The sequence below is a fragment of the Aquila chrysaetos genome, chromosome 4 (assembly GCF_900496995.4).
Source record: "Aquila chrysaetos chrysaetos chromosome 4, bAquChr1.4, whole genome shotgun sequence".
NCBI classification, from domain to species: Eukaryota; Metazoa; Chordata; class Aves; order Accipitriformes; family Accipitridae; genus Aquila; species Aquila chrysaetos.
Window position 1 is genome coordinate 46,513,447 of NC_044007.1, and position 17,610 is coordinate 46,531,056.

The 17,610-nt window shown below is 38.2% G+C and overlaps 1 protein-coding gene across 5 annotated transcripts in view; it reads right to left on the bottom strand.

Annotated features, from left to right (window-relative positions):
* SPIDR (scaffold protein involved in DNA repair) overlaps positions 1 to 17,610 on the bottom strand; it is a 208,194-nt gene that overhangs the window by 7,438 nt on the left and 183,146 nt on the right. For all 5 annotated transcript variants that reach the window (XM_030011353.2, XM_030011352.2, XM_030011351.2 and 2 more), the window contains 5 exons: positions 11,651 to 11,738; positions 9,173 to 9,316; positions 9,019 to 9,078; positions 5,159 to 5,357; positions 4,041 to 4,193 (listed from right to left, as the gene is read on the bottom strand). In XM_030011353.2, coding sequence (XP_029867213.1) covers positions 4,041 to 4,193; positions 5,159 to 5,357; positions 9,019 to 9,078; positions 9,173 to 9,316; positions 11,651 to 11,738 — 644 coding nt within the window. The remainder of the gene's footprint in view (positions 1 to 4,040; positions 4,194 to 5,158; positions 5,358 to 9,018; positions 9,079 to 9,172; positions 9,317 to 11,650; positions 11,739 to 17,610) is intronic.

A 17,610-nucleotide genomic window follows, 5' to 3' on the forward strand; every position in this document is an offset into this window, starting at 1 on the left:
ACAACTCTGCAGACACCCAGGCCAGTGAAGAAGGAGGGGGAGGAGGTGCTCCAGGCGCCGGAGCAGAGATTCCCCTGCAGCCCGTGGGGAAGACCATGGTGAGGCAGGCTGTCCCCCTGCAGCCCAGGGAGGTCCACGGTGGAGCAGATATCTACCTGCAGCCCGGGGAGGACCCCACGCTGGAGCAGGGGGATGCCCCAAGGAGGCTGTGACCCTGCAGGAAGCCCACACTGGAGCAGGCTCCTGGCAGGACCTGCGGACCCGTGGAGAGAGGAGCCCATGCTGGAACAGGTTTTCTGGCAGAACTTGTGACCCCACGGGGGACCCACGCTGGAGCAGTCTGTGCCTGAAGGACTGCACCCTGTGGAAGGGACCCACGTTGGAGCAGTTCGTGAAGAACTGCAGCCCGTGGGAAGGACCCAAGTTGGAGAAGTTCGTGGAGGACTGTCTCCCGTGGGAGGGACCCCATGGTGGAGCAGGGGAAGAGTGTGAGGAGTCCTGCCCCTCAGGAGGAAGGAGCGGCAGAGACAAGGTGTGATGAAGTGACACCAACCCCCATTCCCCATCCCCCTGCACTGCTGGTGGGGAGGAGGTAGAGAAAATCGGGAGTGGAGTTGAGCCCAGGAAGGAGGGATGCGTGGGGGGAAGGTGTTTTTAAGATCTGGTTTTACTTCTCATGACCCTACTCTGGTTTGACTGGTAATAAATTGAGTTAATTTTCCCCAAGTCAAGTCTGTTTTGCCCGTGATGGTAATTGCTGAGTGATCTCTCCCTGTCCTTATCTTGACCCACGAGCTTTTTGTTATATTTTCTCTCCCCTGTCCAGCTGAGGAGGGGACTGATAGAGCAGCTTTGGTGGGCACCTGGCATCCAGCCAGGGCCAACCCACCACAACATCTTTGTCAAGACTCTGGATTTTGCTTGATGTTCACAAACCTTTTGGATATTTTCCCAAGATCCTGCTTTTAAATGGAAACGCACATAGCCAAAATTCAATTTTTACCTCTAGTCTATTTTTATTGGTTGTGGCTGACATCATTAAGAAGAGACTGATAATAGGATGACACCTGGAAAAAGAGGCCTCTGATGAGGAATGCAAAGAAAGGCTGTGCATTAAAAGTAACATTCTGGTTGAAACGTTCAAAAAACGAATGTGTATAGTTTTTTTCCAATCAGTTACCCTGATTAATGGACAGGAAGGGGAAAAGTTCAATCAAAAAGAGAAACCTAGGTAAGCTGATTGACCCCATCTTGTTCATACTGTTAAGAGGGAACCTGGGAAAAAAACCACCCCTGAGTAAGGGTGTTGGGTATGAAAATAGCCAACGTCAAAATTCAGTCACTGGTGGTGAGTTATATAATAGGCAAATATCATTAATCAAGTAATATTGGACTAACTAGGATTTGCTCATAAGCATGGTTAAGAGGAAAAACAGTTCTGTGCAGTATGAACTGCCAACATTTAAGTCATCCTGACTGCTACTGTACACCAAAAAGAGGTTAGAAATTACTTTGCAATGCATAGTCATAAGAAAATAAATCTGTGAGCTGGGCTCACAGGTGAGAACCACAGACTCATCTTTAGAAGAGGAATAAACTTCCCAGTAGAAAGCAACCTCAGGTGTTCACACATCTGTTGAAGAGCAACACACTCCATCCTGGAGCTGGTATGACTGGACCTCTCTGAAACAAGGATTTCTGACAAACTTGGTGGATCTGCTTGGATTGCCACATTGTCCTTTTAAAGCTGGGCCAGCTATAGAGCTGTACCAGGTTGCTCAGGGCCCAGCCTTGAGCAGAAGTTAGGACTGGAGGAACTTCAGACGTTCCTTCCAACCTAACTTATCCTATTTATACACCTTCCAAAAAATGACCAATCTACCTAAAACCCAGCAGGCAGCATGGCCTTTGTCCCTCCCCAGTCCTGGCACTCCTGGAGGCTCTGACACTGTGACCAATTGCTGTATCTGTGGATGGGGACTTGAACGACCCCCTGCATTTTTCACTGGTTAAAAAGAAGTTTTTCTAGGGAAGGTTGAGCCTGCTGAATCCCTGAGCCAGGAGGAGCAGCCATGACTGCAAAGGAGCAGGAAGGAGCACTACTTCAAGAAGGAGTAGAGTAAAGCCTTTGCAGCCTTTTTGAGTGTTAGGTGAGAGGAGGCCCACGTACAGCATACGCAGGTGACCAGAAGTACAGGAATTGAAAGGAGGGCACAAAGAAAAAGAATGAACAAGGTAATACTGCTTCTCATCGCGCAAGCCAGACTAAAAACTCTCTCAGTTAGGAGACAGAGACGGTGAGTGAATTTTAGGGATGATAAATTTTCCTTCATGGGCTACTCTATCAAATACATATTCTCCCACTAACAAAGTAGGGTTAATGCTATTAGTTTCAGTTCTTCAGTAGAAAGATGTAGGCAATAACTAACCAAATTCCAAAACACTGGATATATATCTTAAATGCTATTAAATAATTTTAGTTACACATAAAAGTGAGAGTTGTCATCTATATAAAGCATTAGCATAGGTATAAAGATGACACTTTATATTCTACATTGGTACAAATGTGTGGGAACATACTGATAACAGCTACCCTGGACAAATTTCAGATGAAGCAAGACAAGGTTGCAAGATTAATTTCTCCTTTTGCCATTCTTCCATCTGTAATACAGAAGAGGGAAAGCGTGACACCTCCCATGTGTGTAAAGTAAGTACTTGTTTACACAATAGATCACAAAAGTGTATTTTCTTTGCTCCACTGGAAAAAGAAAGGACAGAGAAATATTTGCTTTATCCTACTACATACACTATCAATGGGACAAAAGGCGACAGGCACTTCTTGTACTTAGTTATAAAATTAAGAATGGAGAAGTGATAATGCTTAGCATAAGTATTAGAGAGGTTTAAAAAAAGCCAAAAAGTATTTCACACCCAGTGACAGAAATACCTTTCAAGTAACTCACAATATTGATGTGAGATGTACATAACGACCAAGGCTTTGAGTGAAGTGCCTCTAGTTGTGCTTGTTTTTCATTATGCAGCGTTAGTGTTCACTGCAAGGTGCTTATATATTAATCACAGAGGCACTGCTAACCTGTGGCTCTACCATAAGAGAAGGTATGTTTAGTAACAGCTTTGTGTGGTTTCAAACTGTCTTTTCAGCGCATCACATTATAGCTGGAAGGATTCATTTGTAACCATTATTTGCTATTATTTTAAAGCTCATTTCAAGTGCTCCAGTGAATACTTGAAGGTGTAAATGTAAAACAGTATCAAGAATTTTCTGCAAGGGCTACCAGAATCATAAGAGTTAGATTAAGAAAGGAAATTGTCTTTAAAAGCCAAGAGTTATTGGGCTTTTAAGGACTTTTCCCTATAGGCACTCTAAAACTGGGAGGTTTAAGAAGCTGACTGGACAAAGCATTAGAAAATACACAAGTAGGAAATGTTTCTGCATGATTAGGAAATGTTAGAAAATACATTGTAAGAAATGTTTCTGCACGGTTAGTGGTTCGACTGAAATACTAGACAAAGCAATGATCCAAAGTGGCTGGTGAGCAAATATTAGCCAAGTTACGCTAGATGACTATGGTGAAATATTAAATTGCCCCATTGCAGAAAGCTCCAGGGAAATCAGACACTAACCCCTACCATTCAGGATCTGGCTAACGTATCTTATCCATCTGCCTAAAAAATATTAGTATACCTTACTGTCACCAACTCAACAAGCCTGATGTGAACAGAAGGCTCCTGCCTGAAAGAAGATGGTGAAGGGAGGAATATAATAAAACAGATTGTGCATCAAACATTTATTCTGAGGTATGAGTGAGTGGGAGCAGAGCATGGCCAGCAAATGGCAAACAGAGCCCACAAAGAACTATAAAAACTTAATAAAAACTTAAATATCCTAATGACCCACAGGAATACTGTGCTTTCTTATCCCTCCATGCTGTTTGTGCAAGAAATCAGTACAAAGACCAAGAAGATTAAAGTGGGCAGAAATAATTAACCACCTTCATTTCAGGAAAGGCTATACAAACCTTTTACAGCACAAATGGAGTTGGCCTGTGTTGTAGAATCCAGCTCATCGAGTCTGACAGGGCCAGTCAGCTCACTGAGGTCAGCACCGGCAGCCGAGTACAAAAGAGGCTTTTGTAATAAGAGAACAGTACGTTCAACACAAATAATCCTACCTGCCAACAAAGACATTTCAACTCAGTACAGTAACAAGGAAAAAGGTGACCATGTTAATTGTCATGGCCAATAAAGACAACGACAGCTGCCAGCTACTAAACAGATGGATAGACTCCATCAGGTTTTCTCAATGACAAAATACTTTGCTTTCAGTGATACATGTATCATGCTCTCATTACACTTTGCAACTCCCAGGCAAAAAACATGTTTTAAAAATTCGAACATGGCAGAAGAGAGTCCAATTCCACTCTAACCGCATCACACCACACTGCCTGCAAACACATTGTTACTGTCTATTCCCTGGTAATAAGCTTGGGCACCCCTTCAGGTGGTCTTACTTTGTTTCAAAGATTACAAAGAGTAGGTGCATGCAATGCTTCATTCTCCAAAGCAGAGATTTTTGCTTCAGGACACACAGCCATTTACAAAGGTTCGTGCTTGCAGTCCACTTACATTTTGAAAGTGACCAAGGGACATGCAAGTCTCTAGATGCACCCTCTTATTCCTTTTAGAGGTAGTAAATTCAATAAAACAAGTTTCTGCAAGAATATCAAAACAAATGAAACCAAGTTGCTTAATAGAATAGACTATTTCCATTGGAAGGGACCTACAACGATCATCTAGTCCAACTGCGAGTCTTTGAGTCTTCTATCAGCAAGTAAATTTGATTGACACTGGTCATTAGATTCAACAGCCATCAGGGAAGACTGACAGAAATATTGGTGGACATACAGCAAGATCACTGAATCTCTCCTTTACTTTGGAGATTAAGCCAAAAATGTAAAAAAAAAAACATTATGGGAAAGCTCTAATTACAACCCCTTTCAAATTTCTTCCCCAAACTTAGAATGTCTCACCTTCATCTGAGAATGAAAGTCTCTGTAGGTCACATATTGCAGTGTCAGAGATTAGGATGCTATTTCAGTTTGATTTCAACTGCTTTAAAACCACACGTAAAGCTTACCGTTTCCCCACAGCACATCCTTGAAGAAGACGAGTCGCGAGGCAACACTGAGAGCTTCTGTGATTTCCGTACTAAGAACACAAGATGCAGCGACTGACACAGCAACAACTTTTGGAATCATATGAACCACATTTTGCAATGTAGAGTCAGTCACAAACAACGAAATCTCTCTTTGATTTATAGGAACACTGTGTTTTGTCTACGATTTCAAAAAAAAAAAAAACAAACCACAAAATTGGAATTGAGTTGTTAATTTTTAGTAGAAGGAAAGACTAAAATAACACTCTAATATTTAAATAACTAATAAAACTGACAGAAATTATTACATTTAGGGCTCGTACAGGATAATGAATCAAAGCTTTATTGGAATTTTTCATTATTCATTATTGCAGACACCAACATCTCTACCTTAAATTAACTTTCTGATGTTGATCCTCTGGAATCTTGGCTTTATCTCTACCAACTATCATACTTTATCAAAATTCACTTGAACTGTACAAGGGATTTGAAAATATATTTTATTTAAAAATTACTATATACTATATAGTACCTACTGTATATAATCTATGTTATATATTTATATCATAGATATGATATATATATATATATATAAAAAGTTCATTGGCTGTTTTTATGAGCAAAGACTTACATAACTTTTGCCTTAAAAAAAAAAGAAAGGCTATTGCTAGTACTAATATTATTTCTCTGTGAGCAAATTTTCCGTGTACTGTTATCTGATTCCCAAGAGCACCAGTCCTTGTTTAATAGCTACTATTCAGTCCTTGGTTAATAGCTACTGCAAGTTCCAAAGTAGAGTGTTACAAAGCTGGAGTTTTTTCTTTCAGTTGAACAAACATCTCTAAATATTTGAATGATGCATAGAAATAGGGAAGTAGACAACTCGCAATTAAGAGACATAGGAATCTGCAATGACAACGTAAGTTTTCTGCCTAAGACAGGTATAAAGGTGTGACTAAGTTACGGTATATCACAACTACCAAAGTCACAACCAAAATACCTACATTTCATCTCAGCCTTCATATCTGAAAATAATTATCACAAAATCAGTAGTGGTTTTTAAATTTTTGACACTGGGATGATGAACAGTACAGACATTACATACACATCAGTGCTTATTCCAGGGTCTCTAACAAAATCAGATGGATTACAATTTGACGATTGGTGCTCTTCTTTTTTTTTTTTTAAAAACACAGCTTTTATAATATCTCTGTGTGTATGTGAATTTTCCCAGGCTTTAGAAAAAATGGGTTTAATAATAAAGCATATTTCACATTTACCAGTCCAAGCAACTTGTGAATTTTAAGATTCTAATATTTTAAAATATTTCACTAAGATTAAATTACTTTCTTAATTTAAAAAGTTTTTGTTACTATTTTTAATTAGTCTGCTGATTAAAAATTCATACTTAAAACATTTAAATGAAAATTAAATTCTACAATGATTGGAGAGACACGTATCATGTAAGTATTTTATTCTCAAAGTTGCATATCTCTAGCCTAAGGTAGTGCAATGAGAACCCCAACTTTTTGTCTTTGGTTGCATTCAAACCTTGAAACTGTTAACCACACTAAAATTAGCTTTTTGTTCATGCTAGCAGCTCTTAGAGGAAATGCAGTAATTGTAAATAATGACTGGGAAAATTCATAATTCAGATATTATGGTTATGCCTTAATACAATATATGCTGCCTATTGCATTGATGACATTTCTTTGCCTAGTAACTACATACGTTTGAGTACCTCCTCTGCATAGATAGCATTAGGACAGCTTCAAAGAAAGAATTTTTACAGCTGTCCCATGAGAATTACTAACACATTAAAAGCTGGCTTTCAGAAGAATCATCCAAAAAGTAAATAATAATAACAGCAAAAATCACAAGTTAGTATAAAATCATCATCTTGCTATGTGTGACAATTTGTTCTGAACAGAGAGGACACAACAGACAAATAGCAGCAGGATTGAGTTATAAGGAAGGACAGCTCCTTAACCACAGATGGAATATATTTCCTCATATTCCTTCTGTACCACAGTACAGATTCTGAGGAATAATAAAAGCATATTTCCATTCCTCCTTCACACAAATAAAGTATCTCAGAATACTGTAGCTACATAGAATAAATACTATTTTTTAAAGTACACTTGAATTAGCTCACTTAGCAGATTATCTAATAATAATAAATCTGCAAAATAAACCAAATCATAGTCCCTTCCTCACTTAGTATGACTTGACGATTTTGCATGTGAAGGATATGTCCTCTTGGCAAAGGCAACTGTAGTAAACAAGCTGCTGTTTGTGACCACCTTCTGGCAGGATTAGGCAAGCAATACACTAACAGCAGGTAAATACCTTTACATTCCTAGAGCTGTTATCCAGAAGCATTATCCAGCAGTTATCCAGAAGTTATGCAGAAGAATATCTTCTATTGCTTTTCCAACATTACTTTCAAAAAATTTATGAGCACTCATGTTGTTCACTTACGAAAATTTAGTGCTTACAGTTCAGTAAGTGAACAGCCATTAAAAAACCAGCTAAAAAACCTCCTAGTAGCAAGAACAAATCACAGACCTTTGTTTCTGCTAGACAAACTTCCATTCTTCAAAATCACATCTGTTCTTGCATGCTTCATCTTTTCTCTAATTTAGTGATGAAGTGCTTCTACACAAGAATACTGATGGCCCAACAGCATCTCAGATGTTGACATTCCTGAATACAAAAATGTTTGGCTAGGATACCACTAGTCTGTAATTTTATTTTATTTTTTAGTAGAACAGGTTTCTCGGAAATAGAAGTTTAGGCATGTATGTGTCCTTCTTTCTGTTAGCACCCTAAAGACCCCTTCAAGCTAGCCCTAATTTCACGTTTACAGATACTCTGTTAAATTCTCACTTAGCATGGAGAAAACACAAGCAATACCCCTCATCTTGGGAGTTAAAAGCACTCCCTGCCTAAAAATCAAATCATAACTCATTGGCTTTTGAAGCAGAAGGGCAAGACCTAAATTAAATTTATGTCTTACACTGGTGGGAAGCATCTCCAGCTATTTTGCTGGCCGTTCTGGAATTTCTTTGTCTTTGGTTCATATGCTTTGATTCACACTTTGTTTCTTGTGGAGCTGATGGACAATTGCAAATTATTCTCCACCAGAATTCAGTGCTGGCTGTACTGAGGATCCAGTCGCCAGGAAAAAATAAATAAATCAGCAACAAAAAATTCCTTTAACTACTGAGGGAGTTAGCAACATTTTGAAAGAAAATTGTAGCATCATTCAGAAACAAATAAATGAAACATATTTATAAGCTTTCCAACATAGTATGGATGGCAGATGTATTTACCTAAGAGTTCCTCCTTTCTACTAACTGGACCATAAAAGCCAAATTTGCCTGAGGGGCTTCTACTGAAGTCAACAAAAATAGTCCACACACTCGCATGCAAAGAGCAAAACTGTATTTTTATATAACCATCATCTGTTAAATTCTATCTCCAGACACTCAACTGACTAGGAACTTTTCACTATGTATCTAAGGATAGCATTTAGCTATAAATCAAGTCTCAATGGAATTCCTGCAAGCTCCCTTACCAGGGTGCAATATTATCTCTGGTTAGATAGCAATTTATCCAGAAATAATTCACTTTCTAGACTGGATGGAATTGAAACTGGAGATGCAGTTCATTTTATCCTTTCAGAAGCATTTTAGACCTGGTGATAATTCTGCTTATACAACTCTTGAAGATCATCCAGGAAGGTTTTGGGTTTTCCCCTAAACAAGATAAATGCCGGCTTCTTCACATAAACATTATGTTGATTTTATGTTGAATTCATTGCTAAATGAAAAGATTACCTGCAGCCTTAGATACAGCACTTGCGCCCAAAAGCTACAACGTTCATTACAACCATTGATCTGAAAATAGTACAAAAACAGTGAATGAGACAAACATGATACCAGAAATCCAGTGGAACAAAGTATTGGTTATCTGACTTGTAAAGCAGATTACCTGAAGAATTTCCTTTAGACCATGAACAGCTGGTGGCTGGTACAAATTAGAAATCTGTTCTTCCTCATCCACTTCCACATGTATCTCACCAGACTGAGCAGTAAGAATATAACAGAAGCTGGGAGGAGGAAGATTAGTTGTCATCTATTAAAAAGTAAGGAAAAGATATGTGACCTTAAAAAAAGCACTTTAATTTGGCCAGTTGGGTTTTATAGTAATAGCCAAAATGAACCACACTATTTACACTTTAAGAGGGATGGGGAAACAAAATTATATGGTTAATACCAACGACTCTCTGAAGTAGAAGTTGAGTTAATAAACCGACGTTCACAAGTTATAAGTGAAATCAGCTTGTGAATATCATTCTTTCCATAATCTGACATTGACCCTCATCACAAAAACATCTCATGATTTGGCACACTTGGCAAACACTGCGACTATTTCAAGGTGTTTGTTGTTGGTTTTGCATTTTTTTATTACATGGTAGGAGTGCCCTGATTACTCTTTTATTTTAACATCCGTAACCTTTCTGAAATTTGGGGACTTTTGCATGTGGGTGGGTTTTTGTGATAGTAAACAGCTGCCGAACTTTTAAAGCTGCCAAATTAAATTGAGGACAGCACAAGGAGATAATGAAGAACAGGAACGCAACAGCTACAAGAACTGCTCTTTTTGTGTTATGCCAGATTTTTCTTTCCCCCTTATAAAGTACCGTGACGTAACAACTTTATCAATCACCACTTAAAGAGGTCCCAAGCTAGAAAGGCTTCTCAGGAAAAAAAAGACAATGCTAGAAAATAATTTTTATTGTGGATATGGTAAAATATTCTTCTAGCGATGTTTGTTGTTAATAAAGCATTTCATTTAATAAAAGAAATATGAATGTATTAAAGACAGCTGCCCACCCATTAAAAAAAAATCTGCATAAGGAAAAAAAAAAGCAAAAGAAGTTGATACCCAAATTCTGTTTGCCTCTGACAGCACTAAAGAAGGTATTTGAATGTACATATGGCTCAAAAGAAATCAGTTCCACAGATCTCTTCCCAACAACGTTATCAGCATGCTGGCAATATTATTTATGTACCTATGTATAAAACTGCTTCCATAAAACTGTGCATAAAACTATACAGTTTGTGTCAAGAAAAATGTATCTCAACTGAAAAAACTCCACTCAGCCAAAAACCTGCAGCAGTAGAATGCAAGTTGTGATCCTCCATGGAATGAATTAGTGTTTCAAACCCATGACAGAAGTGTAAAGTGCATGATTATGGAAAGTTTCCTCCATTTTTAGATTGCTAATAAAATAGAGAAAATGAAGAACAAATGAGAGTCATAACAACGCTAAACAACATTTAGGAGCTTTGCTCCATCCGTGGATACCCTCATTCTGTTGTCCATAGTATTTTAATGAACAAAACAATGCATTCCTCTCAGACTTCCGAAACGTCTGGATGAAAGGGAAAGTCAAGGTGAGAACAGCCATTTCACTCAGTTTCAGTCTTGGTTTTATATATAATCAAGGACTGAACTTTTTATTCTTCAACATAAACCCCGGCAAAATGCAAAGAACACTGTACATTGCAGAGAAAAGATTCTCAGACTTTAGAAATAACTAGTAATATCCACCTTTAATGCCCTCTGGCTTTGAAACTTGTTTATTTCCAGCTTTTTCTTCTTTTCTAGAACTTGCATCCTGATTGACTCCCTTAGGCTCTTACACAAATTTTTAATACCACAAACTTCTTCCCCAAAGAACAGCCTATACAATAACAGCAGGACAGCACAAGCACTTGGCTACCCAGAAGCTTCTCAAATGATCTTGTATTACCAAAATGACACTTGATATGACAGAACTCCTTTTCAAATACAGAAGCTAATAAAGGAAAATTAAAGATGCAATTTTAGATTTGCAAATATATAGTAACACACTTTAAATCCATTTTAATACCTCCCCACCCCCTAAAATCAGAGTAACATTCATTACTTTTTAGAAGATTATTTTTGTGTTCATCCTTCGACAAGTATCAGTCAAAGTCATCCTAACTAGTAAGAGACCCAATTCCAGCAGTCAGTCTGTCTTCACAGAAGTTAATCTTCAGAAAAGTGCTTTCAAATCTAAGGCTGAAAAGTACTTCAAAAGAATGAGTTAATATCCTTGTATATAGATTTCTCAGCTGGCTCCATGCTATCTAATATCTCTTTCCTCCTGCAAGGAGAGGAGAGGAGAGGAGTAATTTGTCTGGACATCCTACCATTCTAGCTCTAGAGGATTAATAAGGGGCTAATTGTATCATTTTGGAAAGATGCTGCTGATCCAGAGGGCTTCAGGTTAGCCTAGGAGGTTGCCAGAACCAGTAAAACAAAACTCAGTAGCTAAAGAGAGGGAAAGAATCTGATTCCCAAAGTAAACACGATTCACTACCAACAAAAATAGTAGTTGTGAGTGAAAAAATACATTTCCATAATAACAAGACTTACCATTTCAGAGGCTTGACTTTGTCCAGCAACTTTTACAGGCACTACTGGAGGCCACAGGCTGTCTATCAAACTAAAAAGTCCTAACGCCCTTCAAAAAGACCAATAAAATCATGTTTAAAATGTTTTCCAGTGTTATACTTTATATTAAAAAGATTCATTAAGAAATATAATTTAAACCATTGCATGATTATGAAAACAATTTTAAATCATATTTGTTTTCTGGAAGCTGGTTTTGATTTGGTCTAATTAAATCTCCATCATTTCTGCTGCAGGGTGGAGAGGGAGGGAAGGGATGTATCACATTCAGTGACAAGCAAGCCGTATTTAATCCTTTACCATGAACAGCCTGCTACATGATAAAATTCAGGGGAACTGGGGTAAATGCTAGCTTGGGAAGGACACAGATACCAGTACAACTTATTTTTAAAAATAGCTTTTAACTATTTTAACTGATAGATTTAAAAAAAAAAAAAGTTTTGCTTGTAACGTTTTTATTTCTTGCTTTTCTCTAACAGCTGATTGTAACTGCTTTCAGGAAAGTCAGCAATTATCAGATATGGAGAAACAGACAAGATTTTGTTATCTTAAGAACATGTGCTGAGGACGGTCTCCTTCCTACACAGCTGCTCATTTAGTTATGATTTGTATTTATTTATTTTGCACATTTCCCACTTTTAATTTAGAATAAATATAAAATTAACAGCCCAGCATATTAAGGTAAAGCATATTTAGCAAGCAAAGCTGTAATGTGCAGCAGTTCAGTGGCTGCCTTGTCAGCTGATATGGCATCCTTGCTGGACAGGCAGGAACATCTGAGGGAGAGGCCAAGAAAACAGCTGAGGGAGGGGAAATAGCTACAGATAACCAACTTGGAGGCATGCATTTTTGAGTTAAAGCTCCCAGTTATCTTGTCCTAGTTCTCTGTTCTGTGTAGTTGAAGCACAGAGATCTGGATTTTAACCCCACACTGCCTCCAAGAACAAGTTGTCTGTTCCTCCAATTAAGAAAGCCACCATTTCTGAAACAGCTCTAAAAAATGAAGTCCAAACCTTGCTAAAAGTAATATTAGCTTCTGAACTCAACTGTTTAGAAGGAAATAGCATACTCTGGCACAGGGCTGAAGCACGTTGCAATATGCTGCTTCTCTTCAAGGGGTCACAGAAACTTTCCTTTTAAAGTTCTGCTTTTAGCTCACTTCTGCTTATTTATTTCTCTATTTCCCTAGTCCTTCTCCAGATCCTGAAGTGCTTAGACTTTGGGTGTCTATAGGCAGTGAACTTCTTCCCACGTTTCTTCATAAAGCGCCAGGTATCATCCATGATTCAGTGTTAATAGTGACACCTTTGGACCAGCACTGTAAGAAGTTTTATGGACACAGATCTCAGAGTGGTTCTTGTGGAATAAAGCTTGTGGTTCACGATTCAGGTAACAAGCTGGCAGATTAAAAAAATGATGTTGCTACCTGTAGTCATGTTCTCTACGCTAATGAACAGACCAGAAACACAAATGTGCTGCTCTTCTACAGAAATGAACTTCCTGACTTACATGGCATCATCGCCAAGTCTGTAAAAGGAGAAGGCTGTGCTCAGAGGCTGGGCTTTTTTGGTTCGTGTTTTGTTTTTAACAGTGAGAACATTACAACTAACAGTGAGAACATTACAACATACAAAGCAACACTTCTTAGGTATTAAAGAGACTTTACAGCAAATGACCACTTCTTGAATCCTTGACTGGGGCGAGATTTTCTGTCTTGTATCGTACAGAATTATATCCTCTCTACAGTCACAGGAGGGCCAATGCCCAGAGGAACAAACTGGTCTTGCTAATTGGGACATGAAAAAGGAGAGTTACAAAAAGAGAGCATAGCCTCCCGTACAACTCAGGCAGTTACACAAGTGGCCTTCCTCACACAACACGCAGCATGAGGGCAAGGACAAAGCGTGGGTATGAACGTACCGCAAACTCTGTGTGTGTGTGTACACAGAGATCGCATACTTATCAACTTAGAGCAACTAAGCTATGTTGTTGCAGTGAAGATATAAACACCTCTCCACACAGAGCTTACATTGATCCCTCATCTGTATTTTTAAGTTTGCACAAGGGACAGGAAGCTGTCCCTTCTTCTTTAGCTCTATTCCAGCTTGCTACCCCACATCAGAATGTCTAAGACATTTTCTTCTATTACTTGTGTCCTTTTGGAGAAGGACATCTACTGCTTGAACTAGGAGCACTTAATTATTAGTAAAGGACAGTATTTGTTTACAAACAGGCAGAGGAGCAGCATTGTGTAGAGAGCGTCTCCTGAACGTCTTGGCCCCATCCTTTGCTTTGACACCAGTCAGGCAAAGGGCAGTGACATCTGCCACCCAAAGGATTTGGATACTTGTCTACCAACAGGACGTCCTCTCCTGGAGCTGTCACTGTATCAGTCAGTGTCCCCGGTGAGGAGCTCCCCTCTTGCTCCACCCATTTCTACACCTCCAAGAAAGTTAACGCTCTCTTTACCCTTATGGACTTCGACTTAGCAGAAGGGGGAATGAGGTGCGGGCAATGACAGTGGAGAAATAGCAAGACATTGTGTCCTCCTCTGTAGAAAATCACTATCGTCACAGAAAGAATAAAGTTCATTCTCTTTATTGCCCCAGCCACACTCAAATCCCACTTCAATCCGACTTGAACAATGGGTTTATTTTATCCAATATGTGTATCCTTCAGTTATAGAGTCAGGACAAGAGATGAACAGCTGGCTCTGTGCTACAGTGAAGGGACATGGTTAGCTCTCATGTGCACAAAGAGCCTCTCTGGCTACAGAAGACAAAATAAAAACTTTAAAATTTTGCTCTGTGAGTGTAATTACTTATCACTTAAAAAAAAAAAAAATTTGATCATAAAAGGACAGACTTCTAAAAAAGGAAAAGTAGAGTAAAAAGTGAGAAGAAACAGGCTTAAGGCTAAAAAAAGAACATGTAAAGTATTTTGAATAACCTTTTTTTTACTTCAGAGACAAGGACACTATTGTAATATTCTACAATTTTTCTTTGAAAAAAGAAAAAAAGACTGGATCCATACCAGGAGAAGGACAGAAATCATCTATCAGATTCTAAATGGCAGACTCAACCCCCTACTTTCCGTGCCAGACTGAAATCTATGTTTGGTAAAAAACTTTTTGTCCCATACTGAATATGTAGATGTCCACTGTTTATCACCACCACAGTAAGACCACCAGTTACTCCAATGGAGTGTTACAGTATAGACTTCCATAGAAGTATGGACTTAACGACAGGCAGTCCTCTACATAGAGGTACTCTTCTCTAAATCTGCATCTTCAAGCTTTGCTTATATAAGGATACTTTTATATATATGTGTGTGTGCATGTATATACATGTAATATGCAAAATAATTCTTTTTAGTGTCCTTAATTGTTATTATTATTATCCAATGTGCTCAAAAGGAATCCCTCTCAACTTAAACTTTCCTTGCTGAACTTTGGTACATCTTTTCTCTGTATCCATAAATGCAAACTGCCTGCTGTGTACCCAGACAGCAATCAGAGACTTTTAAAGATTTAATACCGTTAAACAGGCTAAATACATGCCTAAGAAAATGCAAAATATACATGCAGAAATTAATCCTGACATATTTAACAAATCATCTTAAACTACTCCGTAGAAAAATTACTGGAAGATAGCGAGTGATACTAATAAACTAGCATTTACTTTTCCCTCCCCACAATTCTTGCCAGAGCTGATGACTGTGCTGCCCTGTACAGAAAAACCTGCTTTCATTTGCTCACCTAACCACCTTCCTTCTCAGTTTCAGAGCTCAGCAGGAGACAGAAGTCACCTTCTGCTTCTAACCTTCCTGGCTTGTTTTGCCCTTCACTGCAGTCAAATGGCATACATTCATATCTGCACACATGCACACACGTTTGCTCTATGATTTTTGATAAAAACATACAAATAAAGAGAAAAGCTGTTGTAATTATATTTAGACACCCAGTACAGTGATAAACCAGTATCTACAGCATCAGCACATTTACTCTGATCCTGTGGAAATTTCATTCATTTCATACTACAAGCCACATTACAGAAGTCAAGAAACTTCAAATTTTGATGCTTCAAAACTGTATTTCACTGACTCTGATCTGACAACTTATTTCATAACTTAATAAGAAGATTTTGTTTATTTCTCTCACAAGCATGAAGTTTCACCTACAGTGCCGGACCAAGAACTTTGCGTGTGACATGCCTGATTCAACTTTTAACATTACAGCTTATAGTTTGGGGGATTTAAAAATTTTAATAATCATACCACAGGTTCAGGGGAAAATTACTACAGGGAGAAAATATCAGCAATATCAAAGAAAGTAGAAGGAAAACAATGCCCACAACTAGGAAAAGAAGAAAGACTATGTAAGGTTTACAGTAGGAGACAGAAGAAAGGTGCTAGGATTCTCCTCCAATGTCTTCCACAGCTTTGCTTTGGGGACTTAAGACTTGGCACTTCTGTTTCCTCCTCTCCTACTCTCCCAGTTGTAGTCTAAACTGAAACAGTTTTCTTTTGGCAGTATCAGTCTCAATTATGAAGAACTCAAAAATAAAGCAATTCCTAGTCCTCTGTGAAACATCTCCTTGCTCAAAACTAAAAAGAAATTCAGTAATAATCACCTAGACTACATAAGCTTCAACTAGCAAAAGACAAGCAATCCAAATATAAAGCTGATACTGTAGGCTAGCTCTCCCTTTAACTGACCTATTAAGATCTTGCAGTGCACAAGCTATGCAACACCATATTTTCTCAGACTTGAGTAATAAAAGTAACAAAATCATAAAGTAAAAATCTGAGCCTACTAAACCAGCATCTCAGTCAAAATACAAACAGGGAGGAAGGGTTGCTGGCTTTTTTCCCCTAAGTTTTGTTTGGATATATGAAATTATTTTGTTGAATAACTTATTTACATAGTTGAATAACTCAATTTTCTATAGTACATTACAAATTACACATACTACATTAAAACACTGAAATTATAATATAAAAGTACTTTTGATTCAATATGGATACGCCTATGTTATTCTCCAATGCTGGTTACTAAACAGATTCATGACAGAAGCACTGAAGATACAAGAAGCAGTCCGTGCTTGTTAAAGAGAACAAAACTCAGGGAAAGTTAATTTCTGATACATAAGCAGTCATCAAAAATAATAAAGAAGTAATGCAAATATTCAAAACTTCAATGTGATTACTGAAATTATGCTTTAAATAGAACTCAACTTTTAACCACAGCAATTACTGAAGTGTTTCAGGACCTCAAAACCTCAGAGACGTGGGTGGCTCTTTTAGATGGCAGTCTTTTTGGAGGAGGGAAAACCAAAGGAAGTTATGACTTCCTTGCTCGGCGGAGAGTTCTTACTACTACATTTCCTGTCAACGTCCAGCAGTTGAAACACTTTCTTGTGTAGCAGTTAGCAGTGATCCTCTTTTCTGAGTGTAAAGCAAAAAGAAGAGAAAGTATACAGTGAAGAGTAGAGGAAGAAGGAGAGAGATAGAGGCCAGAGAAGTATGCGACTTAAATAGGTAGAAAAAAAAAAGAAGAAAGAAAACCCTCAGGCACAATAGTGACCAACACTACAGACAAATACAGGGAGATTTCAAATTTCAGTGCCTAACATTTGAAAGTTTAAAATGACAAATGACAGAACCAACTTTATTTGAAAACAGAAATTTCTCAGGGAAACATAACACTGGTTGATGAACTCAATATTCAGAATCTACTTAGTTTAGATGAAAATGCAACAGATAGTACAGCCTGGCATGAATTAAAGGTAGGGTCAAGTGCCAAAGCTTATGAGTTGATGTATCCTTCAAAGTGTTTTATCCTATCCAACATAAGTGTGGATTTTAGCACTGTCCATGCAACAGTTGCATCTTCTTTTGAAACTTGTTAAGCATTTTTTCAATTT